Below are 26,337 nucleotides of genomic sequence, written 5' to 3' on the forward strand. Positions count from 1 at the left end.
TTGATAGACAGTATAATTACTTAAATTACCTTTATTACTATTACTAATTTAATTACCTTTGTGCCCCACCCTACTATAAATAAATATTTTTGTTTTAAGAGTCAAATTCTATATATTGAAGTATTACAAATTTAATTATTTTTAATTATATTAAGTGGAATAAGAAAAATATATAGCACAAACTGAGCCATTCTATAAATAATTTCATAAATGATTTTATCCTATTATATTATTAATAATGATATGATTAATTATACATGTAACTGTAAGCTTAATGAAAATATTATAAATATGTAAATAGTTTTTTATTCTTCGTACTTTTTCTAGTTATGTACTCATTTTTATTTACATTATTTTTATAGCAAAAACTAAATTAGTTGCGACCCTGTGCAATATAACTGTCCGCTTGTATCGGTAATTTTATAGTAAAAAGTAATCAAGGCTAATTATGCATAAAGCTTGAAGTGAAATTAAGTAATGTTTGATAGATAGATATATAGATATATACATATATATACACCCGTATATATATACATATACGTGTATTAGATTGTAGTAAATATTAATACGTCTATATAAGTCTTTCCCAAGTCAAGTGCACTACAGTATGCTACTTGCACGCTCTAATCATACTTGTAGATAGTAATACAGCAATAAATTATTTAATTATTTATTATTATTTAATAATCTAGTGTTTACATTATAATTAAAATAAAAAATGAACTTAATTTTTGTGCAATTAATATTTCTCTTCGGAGTAGTTCTGTCGGCTTGTGATAAATATCAGGTGGAGTTGCTAGGTAAACTCAATTGAGGAACTTAACTAATACATTAATAAAATATGATAAATAATCTAACTAAAGTTATACTGAATTCTGTAAACTAAATTATAATAAACAAAATTTTGATATACTCTAAGACATATTACATATTTATAATTTATATAGTTTAGCTATTAAATCCATATCAAATTGTTTGTCTAATGTTTAATATTAATTTAGAGAACAGAAGTGTATATAATCTAAATCGAAACATCATATGTCCTAAATTAGTTTCAAAACATGCATTATAATTATATAAAATTGTGTGTGAAAAAAAAATTATAGTAAAAAAGTTCAGATTCGAATTCTATTGCAAATCGTACAACCCATCTTTATCCTAAACAAATAAACATCTTAATACGTTTTATACCGGAATAATGAATAAATGATTCTGGATCTAAAAATCGCGTTTAAGATATTTCGAAAGAAGCCAGAATAGTGTAAATTATCTGTAAATTTTTCTTCATTAATTATTACTTAAAATCGGGTTCCTTTAAATATTTTGTTATTAATTATTTTAATAAATTATAGATAACAACTTTATTCTTAAATCATATTCCTATTTAATAAATTATTCATTTATTAGGCGAAGAACGAAATGAGTTGAACGAGGGGCCACATTGGGATGAAAAAAACAGAATGCTGTATTTTGTTGATATACATTCTAGTAGTTTGTTGCGATATAATCCAGAGAATAAAAAGTTCTACAGGTAATTAAACACAGACACACAGACACACACACATATATATATATATATATATATATATATACATATATATATATATATATATATACATATATATATATATATATGTATATATATATTTATATTAGGGTGGTCCTCAATATGGAATTTGCTCCCAAGGGCTCAAATGCTTCCAAATTATTAAAAAAAATCGTCTGAAAGTTTTAGCTCTTAATATTGTCTTTTAGATAGTGCGCAATTCAATCAAAATTTTGTATGTAAATAGCATGAAAAAATTTTCAAAAAATTTAAAAATGTTTTTTAGATATAACTTATTGTTAGCGAACAAATGAATGAGTTTTATTCAAAATTCGACGCTTTACAAAACAAATTATAAAAGCAGAGTGTCAAATTTTCAATAAAAGATGATTGCCGCTTTGAATTCATTTGTCGCTAAATTATACCTAAAAATATTTTATACAATTTTCGATTTTTTTTCCATTCTATTTCCATACGAAGCTTTGATTGAATTGCGCACTATGCAAAAGTTAATATTGAGAGCTAAAACTTTTAGTGAATTTTTTTTTATCAATTTCGAAGCATTTAAGCCCTTGGGAGCAAAAAAATTCAAAAATGTCTATATTAAAGATCACCCTAATATATATATATATATATATATATATATATAATATATATATCATAATGTTAATTTTCCTAACTAAAACCCTCCATTTATTCTCAAAAAAATATTCATATAATTTATTATTTATTTTATTCTACGTTTCTGGAATGTCCCTATCATCAGAAACTTTGAAACTGAAAAAATCAAATTGCACATTTACTAGAAATTATATTTCAAGATACGTCTAACTGTAAACATTAACATTTGTGAACATTTGTGTGAATTTATACACAATAGTCAAATAGCCAATGCTAATGCTTTTGATCATATACTCGTATGTTTTTAATATAAATCATTTTATTAATATAAATCATTATTCTAAGCATTATAGTAATTTATATAATTTTCGATTGAATCATGTATAGAAACTATTTCCAGTCACTTAACGAAAACAAAAGCTCTATTACTTCCTTTTGGAGTAGATCAAACCGAAAACGTTTTCTTAAACGCTTTCCTAAAGAAATTAAAATATCAAGTTTTTATTTTATACACAATATAAATATTTTATTTAAAAATAGTTTGAATAAAGCGGCAAATCCAATAACGCATCAAAATGTGTGTGATACTGTTAATCAATGTTTAAACCCCTTCTTTCGAATCGATACAGAGGAAAATTGAATGGAACCAAAAGTGTGGGTTTCGCAATACCCGTGAATGGTACAAATAACCAGTTCGTTGTGGGCGCAGATCTGGATTTATTGCTTGTGCAGTGGGATGGATCTTCCCCGGACATTAAGACCGTCCGAACACTCGTCAAGATTGACGACAGAAAAGCTGGGACAAGGTTCAACGACGCCAAAGTCGATTTTATGGGAAGACTCGTGGCAGGTGAGCAACTTGAAATGCTTTCGACAGTTTATTTGCTTTATATTTCCGCAACGTTCAGAAAGTTTAAAATTGTCTGAATGAAGGTTGAAGATCAGTTGAAGAAGTATGTGCGTGGAGTAAACGACGCATACTATAGGTACTTACTAATATGAGCCACATTATATAGCACAGTAAAAGCTAAAGCTTTCTAGAACAATTGTTCTGCCATATATACTGTCGCTAAACTTCTAATTCATTCATTGCTAAAATAATTAAAAAAGCATACGCCATACATTCCCATCTAATGTACCATGAATTAAACAATTAACAATGATTGACTAACATACTCGTCAGGAAGAAGTGGCAAAATTTTGTGTACTGACGAGTATATTCGTCATGCAGATAAGTCTTGCAATTTGTGAAAAGAAAAAAAGGCAAAGCAAATACTCAAATTACAAGATATTTAGGATATTTTAATACTATACGAATATAAAATAAATAGTTGTGAGTAAAATTTTCTTCGAAACTATTTTTTTTAAACTGGACTCTATTGCGGGCGATGATGTTAACTGTTTAATAAAAGTTATAATTACTAAACATCTAATAATTTTGTTATATTTATTATTATCTTTCACTTATTGTTTTTATTCTACTTTATTGTTATTCTAGTATTATTTTTATTTTTCAGAAATTTTATTTATTTTACTTATTAATTTTATTATTATTATTATTTGCTTTTATTTTATATTAAATAAACATACTACGGATATCATTTTATTGAAAATTCTATTTTTTATTTTGTGCTCTTTTTATTAAATTGATATAACTATTCATTACTGTTACGAAATGTTATTTATTTAGCAGTGGTAACAAATATAGTAATTGAAAAATAAAAAAAATCTAATAATTTCAAATTATCATCCTGAAATTTGATAATTCTAAAATGCGCCATTTATTAATCTATTTTGAATTTATCATATCAATTATTGAAATAATATTAGTCCCATCATGTCTCAATGACTGTGTTAATGAAAAAATATGATTCCGTTAGATATTAATAATTCAAAAAAAACACACATTTAAATCATAATAAAAAATTAACTAGATGTAAGTGGCAATTCGGTTTACGACAAGTTGCATTAACGTTCCCGATATGTGTAAATCGACTTCATCAATAATAGATCAATTGAGATTGTAAATTTTAAAATTGTTATCGTCGCAATTTAGGTTAAGAAATTTTAAAAATAAATATTTCGTATATTATTATATAGAAATCAATGCATTTTCTAAATAAAATTACATAAATTAGATGATCTAAACGCATGACCCATTATTCTAATTTTTAAGGAAATTGACCTTTTGTAGGTCTATTACATGTTAGAATGTTCAAAAATTAATTAATATACAACAGCTCATCAGCACAATTCCCAAATGATATCTTTCAAACAGTGAAATGTGAATTTTCTACAAACGCATCTTTTTACAAATTTGTTGGAAAACGATGCGAAATGATTTGAAACGTCTAGAAAACAAAAACTTAGCAAATCAGATTATTTGGCAAAAACATATTTACTTCATCTTATTAACCCGTTAACTTAAAATGATGAGCAGAGCCCGCATGCGATTGCTAGGCCAAAAGTGAATATTATGGGGATAGCCCGCGTACGATTTTCGGGACAAAAACAAATATTACGCATTACGAGCATGGCCCGGTATGGTGAACGCAACAATTACAAAATATTTTTTGATACGAATCTATAAAACACAAAATTATTTTATTTTTGTGATAAACCGTACATTATGAGGGAAAATAGTAACAAACGCCGCGCCAGCTTGAACATTTTCAAATCTAAATCGTAAGTTAAGGGGTTGCTAATGGGTAGTACTGAGAAGTAGTGTGAGAGTTTCTCTCATTTCTATTTCGCGCTGCCCGATGTCAGATTGCCAGAGCGGGGATTCGAACGCGCGACCCTATCCATACAAAGTCAATGCGTTAACGATCTTCGCCACAACAAATGGTTCGTCATTAAAAAAAATTTGCGCCAAAATTTATATTCATGAAAAGTCATATCGACAAAAAGTTTGCGTATGAGAAAATAAGCCATTCAACGATTTAAATGTTTTCCAACAAAATCTACTTTCAACAAATAAAGTACATTTAATATTGAATATCTCTCACATTTATGTAATAGTTTGTTTTGAAGTTCCATTTAACGAAAACAATTATAAAAAGATTAAACCCAGTGTTTGCAATAAAATCCTACTTAATTTTCTCTATAGGTACGATGCTGGATGGTCCAGGCGAGCCGAACGATGAGATATTGTTGTCTCTAGGATCGGATTTAACGAAGCAGATATTGCTCGAACACGTCGGATTATCCAACGGAATTGCTTGGAACAGGGAATTGGGTAAGAATAAAAATAAATAGCTCTTGAAACGTAAAACGTAAAACGTGACGCTACATAAAACTCAACACTTTCAAATATAATATGTTTCTCTAAGATATAAAAGTGTACAATAGCTAAAAATATTTTGAAAATCCACATATAAGAATATCCATCCGCCTACATCGGAAAAGAATTTTTGCAGTATTGCCGAGATAAAATATGACATTATTGTAAAATAAGCATAGCGTGAATAAAATATTTTAGAGTGCCAAATATATTTATAAAGTGAGAAATTAACACGTTCGTGGACAGTAAAAGATTTAGCAAGGTACAAAAATTGACAGCCATTTTAGTTTTAAATTATAAAAGGGTAGTAAGAATATCAGATTATCATTGTTATATACAATGAATGCTATAGCATCCACGTCAATTATTAAGCGATATGCTTCTATTTTACGCAATATGCCATAATATTGCAATAAAGCTAATTTTAAATTAATTAGTGACTTTTTGTATTTGTTGAAGGCAAAAATAAAATGGGTTTTCTCCAGAAAAATTGTATGAATCTATTTCACCAAATAGCTATTTGAAGTGGCCAAAGTTTGGCTTTTATGACAAAATGTCAGCACGTATAGAGACCATAATGCGGAAAGTATTAACACGTTTGGTACTTATGATGAAACTTTCATAATTAAACTTATAATTGGTGAACTACTTTTTAATGACTGAAAATAATAAAGCCTTCTAAAAGGCGGAAATAATGGTTTTTAGTGCTATAATAATATTTAAAGGAATATCATCATATGTAAGATTAAAAGCAACAGCCATTAAAGATTTAAAAATCAAAGTAAGTCATTAGCATTACACATTACATATGCGCAGCAATCATTACTTTACTAATTAGAGCTTAGTTATAAAGAAAAATATTTTCGCTTATTTTTCGCCAAGTTATTATGAAAGTTTTGAAGATATTATTAATATTTGTGTAACATCATTAAATAATGGATTTTCCTACCGATTTAAAAAAAATACAATTATTTTGCCTTGCGTTATAGAAGAATATAAAGGATTAACTAATTTTAAATCTTTAATAAAAAAATATTTTCAATTGATTAATTGTAATTAAAGATGTTTTTAAAATACTAAATATTTTAAAATGACGAAATTTTTAATTTTTACAAACTTTTGTCATGAGGGGGCTACTTTCAGTCACGTGGTTTAAAAGAGGGGGTTGAAATCACAAAATATCATATGAGGAAAGACGGAATCTAGTTAGATAATTATCACATGTATTTATTTGAATTTTGAAAATATTCAAAATTTTAAAAAAATACCAAAAATTTAATATTTTTTCTAGAAACTAAAAATACACGTGGTGTTGAGGGGGATAATTTTGAAGGCGTCCATTAATTACGTGAGATTTTTAGGGGAGGGGGGGGTTGACAATAAATCACGAAATATCACGTGGGGGAGGGGGGTATAGTAAGATATCACGTGTATTTATTTTTTAATAATTTTTTTTTAAATTCAAACATTTTCAAAAAATAAAAAAACAAAGTTCAAATTGCTAACAAAAAATTAAAAATCCAGCACAAAATATTGCAAGTTGATAAAGAAATTTAAAAGATTCAAAATTCGTAGGCTCTTTTAAAGACATGTAAAGATCTATATATGTATATGTCATATGTGTTCTTAGATCTCAAGAGCCAAAACCTATAGTATACCTACTATAAATTATTCTGTTGTTTTTAGGAAAAATGTATCACTGTGATTCTACTAAACATACAGTAACTCAATATGACTATGATGAAAAGACTGGAGTGATAAGAAACCCAGTTGTATTAATAAACATTTCTGTTAAAAAGTATAAACTTCCAGAGAGTGCAGTACCTGATGGAATGACAATAGACACTGAGGGTAAATATCAACTTTATATATTGATTTAACCAAAAATTAATTTATAATACAGTGGTAATCAATATTTAATGTACCAGAATGGACCATTCCCATATTAGTTTGAATAAAAAAAATTTATTCGATCTACAATGAAATTTGCCATCGTATATATATTTATCATAAGTACAAAATATTTTGAACATGATGAAATGAACATGAATAGCTGTAAATTAATGAGTTTGAAGCAACATAAAAGTGTAAAGTAAATTTTGAATTAAATTTGCCCGTTAATGTGTGTTTATTATTATAAATACATCTTGAAAGCACTTAATAAAAATAGACGTGCAATCGCAATTCAATAAATGCTTATAAAATATGAATATGAAATAATTATTTATAATACTGATGTATATTTCAGGTATTTTATATATTGCTGTGCACGGTGGAGGAAGAGTTTTACAATTTGATCCAATCAAGAAGGAAATTATACATGAGATTATGATACCCGCACCTCAAGTAAGTCTTTAGTTATTAAAAATCAATTTCAATTTGAATTTCTCATTACTTGATTTTCAATTGAATGAAAATTCAGATAGCTGAATAATTGAAAATGCCCATCGAATGAGCTGGAAATATAGTACCACTAAAGCATTGTTTCTGATGAACTAATTTCAAACTGAAAATTCGATAGAGTTCTAACTAATCACTGGTTATAGAAAATGTAATAATTTTAATAATAATTCATTTATACTTCAATTAATATCATCGTCATTAGTTAATAGCAATAAATGTAATTGCAAACAGTTACAGTTACAATTTTTTCGTTTTAGCTCTAACAATAATTTTTTAAATAATAAAAAATCTTAAATTTATAAAAAAAACAGTTATAAAAATACATGATTACAGGAATAGATATTGCAGTAACATTCTGTAGAAAGATTGATTTGTAATATGCCCTACAAATATTTCATTTACACATGTGTAAGGCAAGAAGTTACAAAACTGACCTTAAAATTAGACTGATTTCTTAATTGGATTTCGGTTTTCATTAAATTCAATATATGTATAAAAAATGACGAATCTGTTTCATGTACTGCCTTTCCAAGAACTCTTGGTGTAAAACAGAAGCAATAATTCAGAGCAATTAGCTAAAATTGAATTTCTCTTTGTAATTTGTAAAGGTAGTTGCAAATACGTTTTCACCTACGCTCTATTTTCTAGAGACTTCTATAAAAGTTTGCTTGCTTGTTTAAATCAACATGTAGTAAATGAATAGAACTCTCTAAGTTTATTAATAAAAAAACTCAAAAATAAAACATCTTACTGAAAACAATGAACATAGCTCGAATGAAACATTCAAAGTATATGAAACTCTAAAAATAGTGTTTCTGTAATTTAATTGAATTTAAAAATAATAATTGTGCGAATTGCTTCATATCAACAGTATAATAAAAATTAAAAGTAGAAATAGAAATCATTTGAAGATATCTTTTTTTTTAAATTTAGGTGACTTCAGTGGCATTTGGTGGCAAAGACATGAACATTCTATTTGTAACAACGGCTGCTGAAGCAACAAATGGCAAACCAGTTAAAGACAAAAATGCTGGCAGATTATACACAGTTAAAGGTTTAAAAGCAAAAGGCCACAAGGCAAACATGTTTGTTTTAGACCATAAATACTTAAATTAACAGAACAATCAATTTATTTGTTAATTGAAGTTAGTTAAAATTGATATTGTTAGATAAAATTTAATTATTTACTTATTAAATGTTCTTTATATAAGTCTGATGCTAAGAAATTCTACATGAGCCATGTCAGAGCTACATGACAAATTGACCTAAAAATTTCTTGATTTATCAGAACAAAAAGTTTTAATATAGGCAATATCAGTCATATACGTGTGACATAAATAAATAGTGTTTAATAATTTTGCCAGAAAATTTGGCAAAAAGAAACATTTAGTTTGAAACAATATTTGAAGTTTTTTTGATACATTTCAAACTAAATTATATTATAAAGTTACTTTGGTCCATGGAATTATTTCCGATATTATTGTGGCAATTAACGTGTTAAAAAAAATTCGTTTCGACGAAATGAATCGCCACTGAAGATGTTGTTAATTTTACAAAATAAGATTAACAGTAAATTTACAAAATTCAATAATTAGCAAATAATTGAATACTAGAAACTAATATTGAATGGTATTATTATTATTGAACAAGATTTTTTTGTAATTGCAACGCGATCTGTTTGTAATTTAATGATGAATATATTTATTGCTTTTAATAATTTGTAATACTAAATACTAAATTAATATAAAAAACCATTGGATGCAAATGATATATAAATATCATCAAACGTTAATTAATTGTTTTAACTGCATAAAGACAATAATTTACTCAATAATTAGAAATTCATTGCAACAAAACAAGTATGATCTAATTAATATACAAATATCATAATAAAGTTCTTAATTGAATGTATATTAAGATTTAATGCCCAATTAAATTAATTTACCATAATCTGTATAAAAGCAATTATAGTTTCAATAATTAAATATTAATTACAACATAACAAATATAATCCAAATAATATACAAATATCATATTAAAGTTAATAATTAAATATAGATGCCTAGTTAATAATTGAATGATATAATGCCTAACTAAATTAATTCAACTGTATTATAGCGATTACTAATTCCTTGCAAGTATGACATCAATTTGTATACAATAATAAAAATATATTTGCATATATTATAAAATATATTTGTATGCGAAATAAGTGAATTATAATTATAATGAATGGAACAAAAGAGATGTACACAATTTTTAATTTACAATAAATTTCGATGGAAAAAAATAGCTTGCGTATTAATTAATGATTTATTAAAATTATATTTATCTGAAATGGCATAAGTGTATACTATATGAAAAACTCGCTTATCTTGCATATTGAACCTTTGCTCATCTTTGCATATTTGAATTTATTATTTAAATTTATTTCTATATATAAGTAAGTAAATTTAATATAATGATAAAATAATTGTAACAAGCCTTGATTTCAAAATATATTAATTAGAACTAATAAACAGATAAAATTCATTAATGCAATCAATAATTGAAAATAGCTCTTAATTTTCGAGTTCAACTCCTAATTACTTATTGTATATTAAAAGCATAAAATTCAAACTTTAATAGTGAATATATTTAATTTAGTAGCCCTAAAAAGGTTGAACACATAAATCAATATATTACTCGTATAAACATGAACAAAAGCAATGTTCATCAAACATGTATCATATTACATTAAATAAAAACTGATATACTTTTATAAACATAATACATTGAGTACACACATGTCATGTTGTGACACCCGATATATTTCAAACTAGACTCCATAATGATTATATTCTGGATTTATTAGAAGCATGAGTGGTAAAAATACATCAATTATACTACTTGACAGTTGTTCGCTATTACAAAAATTGTAATAATGAAAATTCATCACATAGAAATGGAACAACTATTGGGGTTGCTATCAAAAAAATCAATGTAACTTAGTTAAGTCAAATCATGAAAATAGCTTATAGAACCCTTAAGTTCTGATCGCAGTGTAAATAATAATAAAAATAACTACAATATTTATGTTATTAAGTTTCAAATCAATTTATAATGATTTGACCAATGATTATAAAAAATTATAAAACCTTTATTAAAATATTTAAAATATTATAAAACATTATAAACTGCATTATTTAAAAATTTCACTGACATTATAAGAAAAAAGGAGTGAAAAATTGGGAAGAAGAAGAATGCTGATTATTGACAATTTACGCAAGAAGAGAAAATACAGGAAACTGAAAACTAAAGCACCAAAACATAGTAGCAGAAATTTAGAAAGAAAAATGCTTAAGCGAATAAAGGTCGAAGAAATAATAAATGAGGCAAAGAAAGTGAATAAACAATTTGTGGTGCTCTCACACCATGGACCTGCCTTTGGGCAGACTACTTCTTGTTATTATCATTATCCAATAACGCTTTAGACTTATTTAGTTCCAAGTTATTATTTAAGTTTTAAAGATATTAAAAATGACATTTTTATATCATCATTGAATAATTCATTTTCCTAATAATATACAAAATACAATTAGATTTCTTCGTGTTGAAGAAAGATATAAAGGATTAACTGATTTAGTATTCAGACAATAATTATGAAACCTTTATTTAAATATTTAAACAATCGGAATACATAATCAACTGCATTCCTTAATAAACAAGACTGAGCTGAAACTTTGTTTTAAATAATTCTGTTTTATTTAATAAAAATTGTTCTGTGCGGACTCGAAGCATTTTCGCATTCCAAAAGGAATGTTTTATGATGAAATAGAATTACTGACATTATGGAAGTCACAAACGCGTCCATTATAATGTTATTTTTCGTCTTTGCGTTAGATTTTAGTTAGAGAAATTTTCTAGCATAAAAATAAAACATGTGTTGATATTGTTTCGAAAAAAAGTGCATTTCATAATTTGATTAATGCCTTAGATTACCAACCATTAATAGAATAGAATTTGCAAAATAGCCACGTTATTTAATATTATCCACATAAATAAATGCAGTAAAAGCTCGTATTAAATGTGGATTTAAACTAGTTGGTTTGGTATTTAGCCTTGAGGCAAGTTACATGAATTTCCCTATATGTTTAAATAATCGACTTAATCAATAAATAATAAATTAATTTGTGAGTCATTAAAAGTATTCCGAGTGAATTTATTACACATAATTGAAAACGAACGAACACTTTGACTCGGAGTATTTTCTAAAAGCAAAATTTCAAAAATCAATAATTTTTATAATTGAACCAGTTTCCAGGACTTTAATGGTTTATTATGTTCAAGACCAAGTACTCTATCATTATACCAAGTAAATAGTCTAATTTTAATTTTAACAAATGTCAAAAGAACTACTCATTTTCTCAATCTTTGATGATTTTTTAAAATCAAACTATTTGTCGTAAGGCCGTAATATTTCAGTAAGTTCTATAAGACCATGGTATATATCACTAAAAAAAATCCATAAAAATCGGCTTTAATTTTTTTTTCAACAGGTAATCACAAGAAAACGGCTCGGTAGATTTTCACCTAAAACTAATCAGTATCATTCCCAACTAATATTTTTCAAACAGTTTTTGATTTTTTAAAATCGGTCCGGTAGGATGAGCTTAAATGTGGACGAAAAGTTTAACACTTTTTTTCAAATTACAAAGAAACGGCTTGGCAGATCGTCGAACAAAACTGACAAACGATAGTCCTCACCGAAATACATCAAATGGCTTTTAAATTTCTGAAATCGGTTCAGGCGTTTTAGAGAAAACGTCGATTTACGGCAAAAAATCTGTTCACACACACACACACACACACATACACACACACACACACATACTTTTTCCACATTTGGTCTCATTCGATTCAGAATGGCTTGAAACGTCGAGAAAACATAAAATTAGCGAATCGGATTTTTTGATGAAAACATAAACTTCTCCTTCGGGAATTTAATAACAAAATTTGAGATAGAAAGGTATAAAATGTAAATAATGTAAAATTTGGGGTTCCCCCATGGCTTAGTTGTTGAATTCATTGGAATTCAATCAGAAACTCCAGGCCTCAAACAGTAGTGATATCAATTTTTATCTGAATATATAGATAGCAAAAAAGATAGGACAACTATTTTAGTTGCCTTCAAAAAAAATATGGCAATTCAGATCCTTACAGAATCATAGAGTTCTAATCGCTATTGAAATGAAACTAGAAAAAATGGCTCGACCGAACTATTCACTTACTTATTAAAAGTTGTATTAAAACGATTTTTTAATTGTATCTAGAACAATGAGCAAAACAAGGAAAAATGTATTAAATTTACCCATAGTATCTAACAATACTTTCAGCTATTAATAGCAAATAAATTATTTAATACGTCTTGTTCAAAATTTATATATCGATTATTTGTTATCGAATTTTGATCAAACTTTATACAAAAAATGTTTGCTTTTAATATAACCGTACAGAAGCAATTAAACTGTATTATTAATAATGACATAATTTTAAAAGTAAAGTAAAAAATTGTATCATTGTAGTTTGATACAATTACTAAGTAAAGATATAAGTTGAGAAAAGCTCGACTAAACTTCCATTGCTTTAGAAACTTTAATATAATATTTACCGATATACTCAGCTTTAACTTATATATTTCTCTTTGAAAACTTCTGAAGTTATAATACCTGTTTCAAGATTAGATTCGCTATATCAAAATATCTATAATGAAGTTAATATGCGCATGACCTGCTTTAAAAACGAATGTGAAATATGTCAAATTATTCGTAATAAACATAATAGCATAAACAACTATAAGAATTTTGTAGAAGTGAACTACTTAACCCAATTATATATCTCAAAATATTTTATTAAAATGAAAATGAAAAATTCTTTTAAAGCCTTAAGGGCATATACGAGGTCTGTTCAAAAAGTTTTCGTAATTTTCGTTTTTTCAAAAAAATATTTATTTATTCGTCTACATTAATGTGGTCCCCTTCAAAGTAGTCCCCCCCCAGATATAATACACTTATGCCAGCGTTTTTTTCCAATTTTCGAAGCACCCTTGATATTCACTTTTTGATATGTCCTTGAGCACTCTCGGCGATTTTCTTCAATCGAGGAAAACCGCCGTCCTTTCATGGGTCTCTTCAACTTTGGGAATAGGAAAAAGTCACACGGAGCCATATCTGGTGAATTTTTGCACTTTGCAACACTTTATTTCATTTTTTACGCAAAATTTAATACAAATTCTTTGACTTTTTCAATTCTTCCATTGTAAAAATCGCCGAGCTCAGAAAAACACGTCGAACCTTAGCGACTACCACAGACAAAGTAAACAGTGAATATAGCTGAAAATTTCATCATACTTTAGGGGCATGTATACCAACACAATAAAAAAAAAATTTTGACAATCAGACACTCCAGACCCGCGAAATTTAATTATTAGTAATTCCGGGTACTTTTTGAACAGACCATGTACAATAGTTTTGCTGTCACGTAAACACAACCTTAACTCCAAATTATAGAATTCCATGTTTGAATAAAAAAAAAATGTAATTTATTTACATATAAGCACTAACACCTGAATACAATATTTCATATATATTGTTGATGTTGGGGGGTTTCTCAACCCCTTTCGAAGTATTTTATACTTCGAGGAAAAATAAAAAAATTAAATGTATTCAGAAAACAAAAACCAATGGTAAACAAATATAAATTAAAAATAAAGTTCTTCTTAATCCGTAATCAATAATAAACTAAAATATATTCTATATAAATTTTATATAAATGAAAAAACAAAAATGAACACTAATTAATATTGTATGAAAATGTTATCTGTTTTGGAAGTCCAAGCCGCGGCAGCTATTTGGTTGGATCTGGAAACATCAGCGTAGTCGGTTGGATAGGTTGAAAAGAAATTCGAATACACTGACAAATAAAAATAACTGTTGACTTGACACACAATAGAAATTTAATCCACTGATAATATTGAACTGATAACAAACACTGAAAGGAACTGAATGTATTGATTGCAAGTAACTGAATGAATGAATTAAACCAAAATGAATGAAAGCCACGGAATAAATCAACTCGAACACTGAAAGGAACTGAAAGTAACTGAACGAATGAAAGGCGCGGAATGAATTGATTTGAATGCTAAAACTATTGCCTGCATCGGCCTTTTTATGAGTCAGAATTGCCCGATTGCCTAAATTTGAAACGTATTGTCCGAGTAGAAAAACAAACCTTTTACAGGTCCGACAACCTACACAGGTGCGGCGCAAACATTTTCCCCCGACTAAAAGGTTAGCCTTTTATACTTCTGAAAATACTCGAAATTGGTACATAGTGAACCTCATGATTAGGAAGGATAGAATTGCCAAAATAAATTTAAACTTTCATTCAGAGTAGATCGGTTACGGAAGCCTGACCTCGCGCCAGGGTCCCGCTCTCACGACCTACCACATTCACACAATCTAGATTGCGGAAGTTTTATTTTCGCGCCAGGGTCTAGATTTTTTGGACATTTACAAGAATCTTCCAGAGACTATGAGGGGTGTTCTCATCGCCCTGGAGATTGAAAATTTGGCAAAACTATATATAGAAGCAAATATATCATGAGATAGAAAAGTTTTTTTTTTTTTGAAATGAATAATTCAGATATAAACTATTGAATAGGTAGGGGGCATAGTTTGACAACAGGCCGCTTGATTAGGGTATTTCCCGTTTTTACCAATGCTACTCGAACCACTCCATCGGAGCCCGGAAAAACCTCTTCAACTCTTCCCAACCCCCAATGGAGCGGACGCGCATTCTCTTGTTTTACAACTACCAAATCACCCTTTTTAATAGGATTAGTGACTGTATTCCATTTCTGTCGGACCTGTAGCTCGGTTAGATATTCCACATTCCATCGCTTCCAGTAAGAAGCGACAATATGATCTAACAATTGTTTTCTTTTAGTCAAATTCAAGTTTTCATAGTCAACGGGCAAATCCGACAGAGGCTCTTGCATTAAGAAGTGCGCAGGCGTAAGAGGTTGAGGATCCGATGGATCATTGCTCAGCCAACATAACGGTCTTGAATTCAGTAAGGCTTCGATTTGATTGAGGACTGTATTAAACTCTTCGTAGGATAAAATTTGCAACCCTATAACTTTAAACAAATGGGTCTTCACTGATTTAATATTCGCCTCCCATATACCTCCAAAATGTGGGGCAAACGGTGGATTAAATTTCCATTCAATGTCATGTAAAACCAATAATTCATTGAAACGCTTTTTATACTCTTCGGAATTTAGGAGAAGGAATAAGGAATCAAGAGTATTTTTGGCTCCTATAAAATTGGTTCCACAATCGGAGTAAATACATTTAATAGGACCACGCCGGGCTAGGAATCGTTTCAAGCAATCTAAAAATGTATCGCTTGTTAAATCTGAAGCTAATTCGAGATGTATCGCCTTAGTGGCTAAACAGATGAACAAGCATATATAAGCCTTGTAGGTTCGAGCGCCTCTGTGACGACTCATGGAGATATTGAAGGGGCCTGCATAATCAACGCCGACGTTTAGGAAAGCTCTACTGGCTGTTATGCGCGGTACTGGTAAGTCGCCCATGAATGGAAAAATGGGTTTCGGATTCTGTCGAAAACAAGTTATACACTTGTGAAGACGATTACGAATTATTGCACGAGCCGACAAGATCCAATATTTTTGCCTCAATAAAGATAATACTAAGTTTGATCCAGTATGTAAATTATTAATATGGTAGTAATCTATGAGACAATTTACTACTTGGTCTTTTTTTGGCAAAAGAAGTGGATTGTTATTAGTTGTTAATCCTAATCTACCTTTAACGCGTAAACAATTATTAGAATCCAAAACCAAATTTAGTCGGCAAAACTTTTCGAACAAGACTTTCCGTTCGTTAATAGTTTGAATTCTTCGGGAAAATGATGTTCTTGGACTAAACGAATAATAATTACCTCGGCTTGTTTCAAATCTGAAGTCAAAAGTCGGTTTCGATTTGTTATAATTTTACAAAACTTCAATATATAAGCGAAAATTCTTACAAGTTTGCACCAATTAGAAAATTTTTGCGTTAATTCATATAAAGGATTGATCGGTGGTATGACACTCTTTACTATTAGAACGTTAGCTTTTCTTTCTTGATCAATATCTCCGGAAGGTTCAACCGTTTTTGCAGGCCAAGTTGATATAGGACCATTCAACCAATCCGGCCCAAACAACCAATTCTTATGTTGGATAAAATCCTTAGGTCGAAGACCTCGAGAAACACAATCGGCTGCATTTTGATTAGAAGGAATGTGAAGCCATTGTGCATTAGGAATGAGATCCCGTATTTTTGTTACCCTATTGGCTACAAATGTTTTCCAACGAGTAGCCGGTCCTGCTAACCAGTGAAGGACAATCATAGAATCGGAAAAACAGTAAATAGAATCAAAATCTATACTATGTTGGTTATTCGTTAATATAAAATTCAGAAGTTTTGACAGTAAATGACAGGCACAAAGTTCAAGCCTGGCTAATGTTTGGTTTTTAATCGGTGTTACACGCGATTTTGAAATCAACAAGAAATTCGGATTGCCAAGAGATTTAATATAAACTACCGCTCCATACGCTTGCTCTGAACTATCCGCGAAACCAAATAATGAACATTTGTTTTGTTTTGATGTTTCGAGATAACGCGGAATCTGATAGTTATTAAGATGCTCTAATTCGGAATATACGGCTAACCATGATGTAATAATAAATGATGGTAATTCCTCATCCCAATCGATTTTTAATGTCCAAATTTTTTTCAATAATATTTTTATCTTAACAACTATCGGAGTTAGGAAACCCAGAGGATCCCAGATTCGCGCTATTACTGAAAGAAGTTGTCTCTTTGTCCATTTTCTCCACGTAAGCTTTATTTCGAATGAAAAATTATCTGATAAGGGATCCCATTTTAATCCCAATACCTTTGTAGAAGATTCCATTTGAAAATCCGATTTAGAGAAATGTTTATTTTGTACATCAGAATCAGAAAAAAGTTTACGCAGATTAGAATTATTAGATTCCCACTTTTTTAATTCAAAACCACCAGACGATAATACAGTCTGCAAACCCTCGCAAATGGTTTTAGCGCTATCCAAGGAGTCGATACTTGTAACCACATCATCAATATAGACATCGTTCTCAAGAATTCTAGAAATAGATTGAGAATATTTGGAACATTCGTCTCGGGATAGTTGTTTGATGGTTCTGATAGCTTGAAAGGGAGATGATGATAGACCAAAAGTTACGGTATTTAATTCATAGATGCCAATGGGTGCATCGGGAAACGGTCTCCATAAGATTTTTTGATATTTTCTATCTTGTTTACGAACCCAAATATTACGATACATTTGTTTGATATCAGCTGTTAATGCTATAGGCCCGAAACGAAAATTTAGAAGGATTGAACAAATGTCGGTTTGTAATTTAGGACCAACATGCAAAATTTCGTTCAAGGAAGTGAATTCTGAATTTTTCGCAGATGCATCAAACACAACGCGTAAAGGCGTAGAGGAACTTTCTTTTTCGACTGCGAAATGAGGAATATAATATCCATTTTTTATTTTAATAAAATCATCGACTTCCTGATCTACCGGACAATAATCGACAAAGGATAATTGGTTTTGAGTCAGGTAATCTTCTATAACGGCGGCATATTTTTTATGAAATTCGGGATATTTCAAAAATTTATTTTCAAGCATTTGGTATCGCTTTAAGGCTAAATGAAATGATTTGTATAAATTTCTGCCTTCACTTTTAAAAGGCAGCGCTACTACATATCGTCCATCTGGAGATCGCGTAGTAGTTGTAGTAAAATGGTTTTCGCATAAATCATCGTTAGAAGAGAGGATTATTTCGGGAATGTCTTCTAATTGTAAGAATTTATTCATTTGTAAATGGAAATCTGAATCTGAAACATTACATAAATTAGTAGAAGTGCCGGTATTTTCAAATAAATCAGGAATGGAACCTAATATTAAATAACCCAACCGGGTTTCTAGGGCCACAGGTAATCCTTTATCATTTTTAACTTGATTAGTGCCAAGAATTTCGCCGAAAACATCGCAACCCAAAATTCCGTCGACCTCCTGGGGTGTATGAAAGTTAGGATCCGCTAAAGGATAATTCAGAAATGTTTTGATGGATGAAATCGGAATGGTAATTTGTGGTTGCTTTCCCACTATCTCGTGTACTACGTATGCACAGACCGATAACTGATAAGAATCAATTAAAGATTTCAAAGTGAAATTAACTAATCCAATAACTTTATGTGACGAATTGCCTAACCCGATCACTTGGGTTGATATTGGAAGAATTTGTAAATCAGCCTTTTTGCACCAAGTTAATGTCACAAAATTTCTATCGCTTCCCGAATCAATAATTGTACGTAATAAAATGTTTTCTTTTCTAGTAGTAACTTTTACTACTGCTGTCGGCAATATGGTAATATGATGTGCGATTTTGTTTTGATTAAATGCGCATAAAACCGTACTACTGATTTGGAATTAGAAAGATTATTTTGATCCGTACTCGCAAAATTGCTACCAGTATGCAATAGCGAGTGATGTCGTTCGTTACATAATAAACAGGTTTTATTCGATCGACACGTAGTCGTTATCTTATGACCCAAACAATTGTCGCATAAGTTTAATTTTTGAATAAGGGATCGCCTATCAGGTATACTCAATGAAAGAAATTTCGAACAAGTAAACACTCTGTGTTGTTCCCGACACACAAAGCATTTGTTATCATATTTATTTTTTAACAAAAATGACCGGCTAATTTTAGTGTTTTTGTAATTGGGTTTGTCATTAGTGAAATTGTTGGTCATACCATATACTTGATTTTTTGCCTGTTGTGACTTTTGAAGAAAATGCAGGAGGTCTTGGTATTTGGGAAACTCACCTTGATAAAAATGCTCGAATTTTTCTTGTAACAACGGATCGAGTTTCGAGAATGCCAGTGACGTAATAAGGAAATCATAGGCGTCGGGAATATTCAATTGGGAGAGCGCTTGCACCGCGGTATCGAATTTTTCAGGAATGAATTTATTTGTCCAGATGAAATGGTTTTGAATGACAATAGTTGTTTGAAATAATTGGTGGCTAAGTACCGTTTATTTTGGTATTTTTTTATGAGCGCTTCCCAAAGAATTTGATAATTATTTGCGGTCGGTAGTATAGAATGAATATTTTTAAAACCGGACCCTGTAACGCTCCTTTTAAAAAATGAAATTTTGAAACATTATCTAACTCGGTATTTTCATGAATTAGTGAATTGAATGTTTCATAAAATAATGGCCATTGTTGAATATCTCCTGAGAATTTAGGTACTTCAATGGACGGTAAATGTTGTTTGGGTACTATGTCTTTAATTGAAGAACTATGCGCATTTTTATTATCTAGTAATTTCTCAGCGTGTTTTATTTTGGCATACATCGTTTCAAGGGCCTTTATTGCGGAATATTCCGGAATGAAACTAGGATTATCTAAATATTTTAATTTGTTTATTTCATCGCACAATTGAATAAATTGTTCACGAGCATTTTCAGTAATATATAAATTTTCAAGAAATTGTGTCTTATTTGAAGATACATCAATCTGTTGCGATAGATCGTACGTTTCTTGCACAATTGAAAAGTACATCTCTCTCTTGGCGGTTAGACGTGCAATTTCTGCACCAATATCGATTTTAGGCGCCATTATATATTTTTGTTTTCTGTATACACCCAATTAATCCTAATAATAATTAGGATCCGGCTCGAAGGACCAAATGTTGATGTTGGGGGGTTTCTCAACCCCTTTCGAAGTATTTTATACTTCGAGGAAAAATAAAAAAATTAAATGTATTCAGAAAACAAAAACCAATGGTAAACAAATATAAATTAAAAATAAAATTCTTCTTACTCCGTAATCAATAATAAACTAAAATATATTCTATATAAATTTTATATAAATGAAAAAACAAAAATGAACACTAATTAATATTGTATGAAAATGTTATCTGTTTTGGAAGTCCAAGCCGCGGCAGCTATTTGGTTGGATCTGGAAACATCAGCGTAGTCGGTTGGATAGGTTGAAAAGAAATTCGAATACACTGACAAATAAAAATAACTGTTGACTTGACACACAATAGAAATTTAATCCACTGATAATATTGAACTGATAACAAACACTGAAAGGAACTGAATGTATTGATTGCAAGTAACTGAATGAATGAATTAAACCAAAATGAATGAAAACCACGGAATAAATCAACTCGAACACTGTAAGGAACTGAAAGTAACTGAACGAATGAAAGGCGCGGAATGAATTGATTTGAATGCTAAAACTATTGCCTGCATCGGCCTTTTTATGAGTCAGAATTGCCCGATTGCCTAAATTTGAAACGTATTGTCCGAGTAGAAAAACAAACCTTTTACAGGTCCGACAACCTACACAGGTGCGGCGCAAACATATATATATATATATATATATATATTATATATATATATATATATTATGCATAGTTCAAGGTAGATAATTTTGTCATGTCATATCAATATCTATTCATTATTACATAATGATGTACGTAATTATTAATGAATCATGATTTCTAATCGCGAATATCACGCTACGGAGATTTGTTTTAGCAAATATTGTTATCAGCAACATATGGATTATATGTTTCTAATGAAAAACTCGAACGGGGTAAATTATTATTTACGCATCCAACATATGAACACATCACAAACATATAATATATAATATAATGTAGGGTAGGGCGAGGCACAATGTCCCAATTTACTTTGAGCAATGATATTGTGAAAACCAAACCAATTTATCGGAACAAATAACAGGTATAGAAGAAACAACTATCTGACTATGTTCAGTAAAATTCTCAGCTTTCATCATTGTAGGAATGTGTTTTCTTGCTGTTTTTTAAATATTTGCAATGGTCCTTTTTACCCCATAGACGGGGTAAAATGAGACGACCAAAAGGCAAACAGGTCTTTTTAATGGATTTACGAAATAATAGCTACATTATTAAACCAATGCAAAATATAAATTCCATGGGTACATTTTTTACAGATATAACATTATATGTATCCTTCATCTGGTATTTAGTCAGAAATATTCATCAGCAAAGTTGGAATAACTAAATAAATATTTATTTAATTATCTTTCGTGGAATTGTTTTAATAATTTTATTTACTTTTTATTTTCTCTTTTTATTATTTTACTATTTTGTTGTTACACCTTTGCCAAGGTAAATTTTCAGTTGGTCCTTTTTAACTTTTTTAGCTTTTTTATAAATTCTATGAACATTGCCGTTTATCTACCGACAGCAAGGCCGTAAGAATCAATGCAGTAACTGGTTATACATCTTTTTCCCTCTACTTTCAAATATGTTGTTAAAAAATTCGTAACTTTGTTTTTGAGATACCGGTGAGAGACCTTTGAGCCTCGTTCTACTATATATACGAGTATACTTATTTTGTAATATGCTTGATGCTTATTATCATAACAAATAATTTTGTTTAGAACATTTACTATGGAAATATTTACAAGTAAAAATAGCCCTTGCCCAACATCGCTGCATCAAATTTAAAATCATCAGTATTAGAGAAATTCTAATAATAAAATACATTAAATATAAATAGGTCAACTGTTGTGTTGCCTTCTAACAAGCCACAATTAAGAAGTATCATCACAAAATACTCAAGTATAAAAATAAATTCCATATACTTATAATAACGGCGTAAAAAAGTTTGAAAACAAAATTATGACCAGCAAAAATAACTAAAAAAATCCATTTCAAATAATGCTTGAAACTGATGATTGAACAACTTAAAAATTGTGTAACTAAAAATAAAATTGGTATCTATGAAAAAACTAATGTTGAATAACATCTCTGAAATTCATTTAAGATTATAATGTTATTACAGGTTAAAAATAAAATTCTGAAGAAAATGGAAATGCTGGAAATGCTGGAGAAAAATTAATATCAGTATTCCATCATATAATTTCTACAACAAGCTATTCGTTGTTGTTATTTTTGTATCGTATAAGAATAGAGATCATTATTGTAAAATAATCATAAATATAATGAAAAGAGCAATTATTTTGCTCACTTTTATTAGTCATTATCAAATTATAATAAACAGCAATTTAGTTTAAATAAAATTCCCCAAATAATAAAATATATTCCATTCCATTCTGGTTCATGCATATTATTAAACTAACAGTTGTTAGGTGAATATTCCGACTGTAGGTAGGTAATTGCATTAAAGCAAATTGGATTTATAGAATATTGCGGCATGTGTATATGTAAACGTTACATAATAAGCCTTTATACGACTTCAATTATTATTTAATCTAATTTAATGCCCAAAGACTGGCATAGATAATTCATGCCGATGGATCATACAGGTCCATGGAAAGCGCCTTACATATACCATACATATTATACACATCATATATATATGGTACACATCATATATATTTATATAATTCAAAGCAGAAAAGTTTTAGTATGGTAGATTTTTCGTTTTCTAGCACAACGAAAATGGGAAAAGTTGAGAACACAATTTTAATTTACATTTTGTATAAATAGACATCACTGCTGCTCGATGCGTGTTTATCGAAAAGGTAAATCTATCCCATCACATTTTGCCACGAAGCAGAAACCGTAAGCACTGTATAAGGAATATTTTAGCCTTTAGTATATGCGTCTCAAAATTTACATAAAATTATATATAATGAAATTAATTGATAATATAAATATGAAAACTCATATCATACAAAATACAATTAAAAATTTTAATAAATTATAACATTTTATTATAACCCTAAAACTAATTACACTTATTTCAAACTGAAAGCTATCGATTTGTTCTCCAGAAAACGTGAGCGGAAAAATGTGCTTCTAATTACCGATGACGTCGTGGCCGATTTCATGAAACTAATCCAAACTATTGGAAATTGATATAAATTGTATCTTCCTTGAAGTTTTCCTCTTTTGCAAAACAATTGACACAAACACAGATTAATGATTAATCATTAATGCCTGATTTCTAGAAATCAACTAAAATCAGGCTACTAAGTTTGTTAATCATTTACTACTTTCAGAAGCCGTAGTTAGAAAAGAGACTATGAAAACTATTAAATTTGAATCACTGTGATTTCCGACTCTTCAAAAAGAAATTACTATGTTATTATTAAATCATAATTAATTTAATTGAATATTTTTATATAGGTCAACAATATTTTCAATGCTTAAAAACAATTTAATTAATTAACAATGATTATATGTACTTATAATGGTAAAATGATATGGTTTAATACATCGTACTCCTTTTGAATGTTATAAATAATATAAAACAGTAACATAACTAAATGCTTTCTTTTATCCAATACTATATTATGGAAGACAATGTAAATCTACAATATGGAACGACTAAAAACAATTCGTCTGTTCTATCAAGAAAGTACTTGAACTTGTACTGAATACAAATACTGTTGTCAATATTATATATTCAAATCGAAATGATTTAGGCCAAGGTGTATACAACAATTTAAGTAAATTACTCAAAGCACTAATATAATAATATAATAATAATATAATTGTTCAAAACATTAGGGGATATTGGGTACGATTTTGGCACTTTTTATTTGAACACCAATAATTATGAAAATTTACTAGTTATCTGGAAGAAAAGTAAATTTGAACACTTGTCTATGTGAAAATACTAAAATACTGTCATTAGGTACAATCATAACATAATTCATCTTTTTTCCTTTGCACTCTATCAGTATAGTTTAGCTATTATGGCGGCTGTCACAACCGTACCCTTACACAACCGTACCCAGTTACCCCTACTTTATTTGTCTTTATTTTTGAAATATACGCACCGCTAAAGCGATGTGTGACGATATTTATATGACAAATGATATGAATTAGTTTATAACTTCAGCATTTTTGGCTGATGAAATTATATGCATGCAGCTAATCAGCTATTGGTGACAGACATTTTACCATTACTTGAATGATCTATCGGCAGGAATTATGTGTGCCAGTCTTTGGCATTCAATTAGATTAAATAATAATAGAAGTCGTATAAAATATTATAAGATTTCGACCTCCAAAGAAATAACTACTAATAACAAACACATGTAAATATATTTGCAATTGCAATTGCAATTTATATGTATATGTATATATATATATATATATATATATATATATGTATATATATTATGGATATGAGGTATACCTGATAAATTACTTGAAGTTTAAAGCAGCCGCTCAAACCACAAATATTTTAGACTTTGTATGACATGTCATGCGTTTTCAATATATCACTATACCAATAATATTAAGTTTTATGTGGTCATTTTAGATAGTTAAATGTTATGCATGTATTTATAAAACTAAACTATTTTAAGTATTTGGACTGAAGTAAGTAATATTTAGTACACACTCGTTCTTTATGAATGTATGGAATTGATGGTTATATTGCACAGATAATTCAATGCATTGACAACATTTAAAGCTTGCAGAAAAAAACTATTTTGTTAAATTAGTCTAAAACAAATATCTATTGCAAATATTTCATATTGTATTTATTAACTGTTATTATGCTAATAACTTGTGTTATGTTTTATGTAACCCTGTTATTATGCTTACAACTTATGTCTTTGAAATGAAATACTTGAGATTTTGAATTATTCATATCCTGAGCTTCAGTGGACGTATTATCAATTTAGTTAAAAAAGTTTAATTTTGAACAACAGTTTTAATTTGACAGCTACAACTGTCAACGTTGGACATCACGTATTCACATCAACAACAAACTGTTATTGCGCACATATGGTCAGGTTAAACTCAAGGCTAAAACATTTAAAATCCCATGAACTATCTAATACGTAGATTTAGTAATAATGAGACGCACCGGTCACTTATTTTATAACGGTAAATAATTGCGCCGTCTTCGAGTTTATCGCATCGTGCATATGTATTGAACTTTCCCCGTGAGCTTCGAAGCCCAAAGCTCGGCAAGCTTGCGCATAGCGGATCGCACTGCTCACGCAGCCCGTCGGAAGCTGACTGAAAACGGAATCCGCGGCCTCTGCAATCTCTCTCACGATCGAATGTGAACGTGTGTTAGTGCATGAACGCGCAGGGTTGATTCAATTTCAATGGAAATACTATTATTTGATAAGTATTAAGTCTTTCAGGGGCATTGATTTATGTCAGAATAAATTGTGTAAAATAGTGTTCGATACTGAATGATTTATTTTCAACACATTTATTTGCCACATATTTTCAAGATTGATGTTTGACTGCATGCCCACTTGTAGCACCATATTCAAATGTTCTTTGTTTAAAATATTAATGGCAACTATATAAGTGCGTTTTTTT

General features: G+C 29.2%; 2 protein-coding genes across 2 annotated transcripts in view; one reads left to right on the forward strand and one right to left on the reverse strand.

The window, feature by feature from the left end:
* LOC113385863 (protein retinal degeneration B-like) overlaps nucleotides 1-26,337 on the reverse strand; it is a 92,696-nt gene that overhangs the window by 15,205 nt on the left and 51,154 nt on the right. The window lies entirely within an intron of this gene.
* LOC113385864 (regucalcin-like) lies at nucleotides 719-8,969 on the forward strand. The gene is made up of 7 exons (XM_026623691.1): nucleotides 719-800; nucleotides 1,408-1,531; nucleotides 2,797-3,017; nucleotides 5,277-5,405; nucleotides 7,137-7,301; nucleotides 7,699-7,796; nucleotides 8,787-8,969. Exons 1-7 carry the CDS (start codon nucleotides 719-721, stop codon nucleotides 8,967-8,969), a joined length of 1,002 nt encoding a protein of 333 aa, XP_026479476.1.

This window comes from Ctenocephalides felis, unplaced genomic scaffold (assembly GCF_003426905.1).
Source record: "Ctenocephalides felis isolate EL2017-DRISC unplaced genomic scaffold, ASM342690v1 CF-g0.4_SCAFFOLD_03571, whole genome shotgun sequence".
Classification (NCBI taxonomy): Eukaryota; Metazoa; Arthropoda; class Insecta; order Siphonaptera; family Pulicidae; genus Ctenocephalides; species Ctenocephalides felis.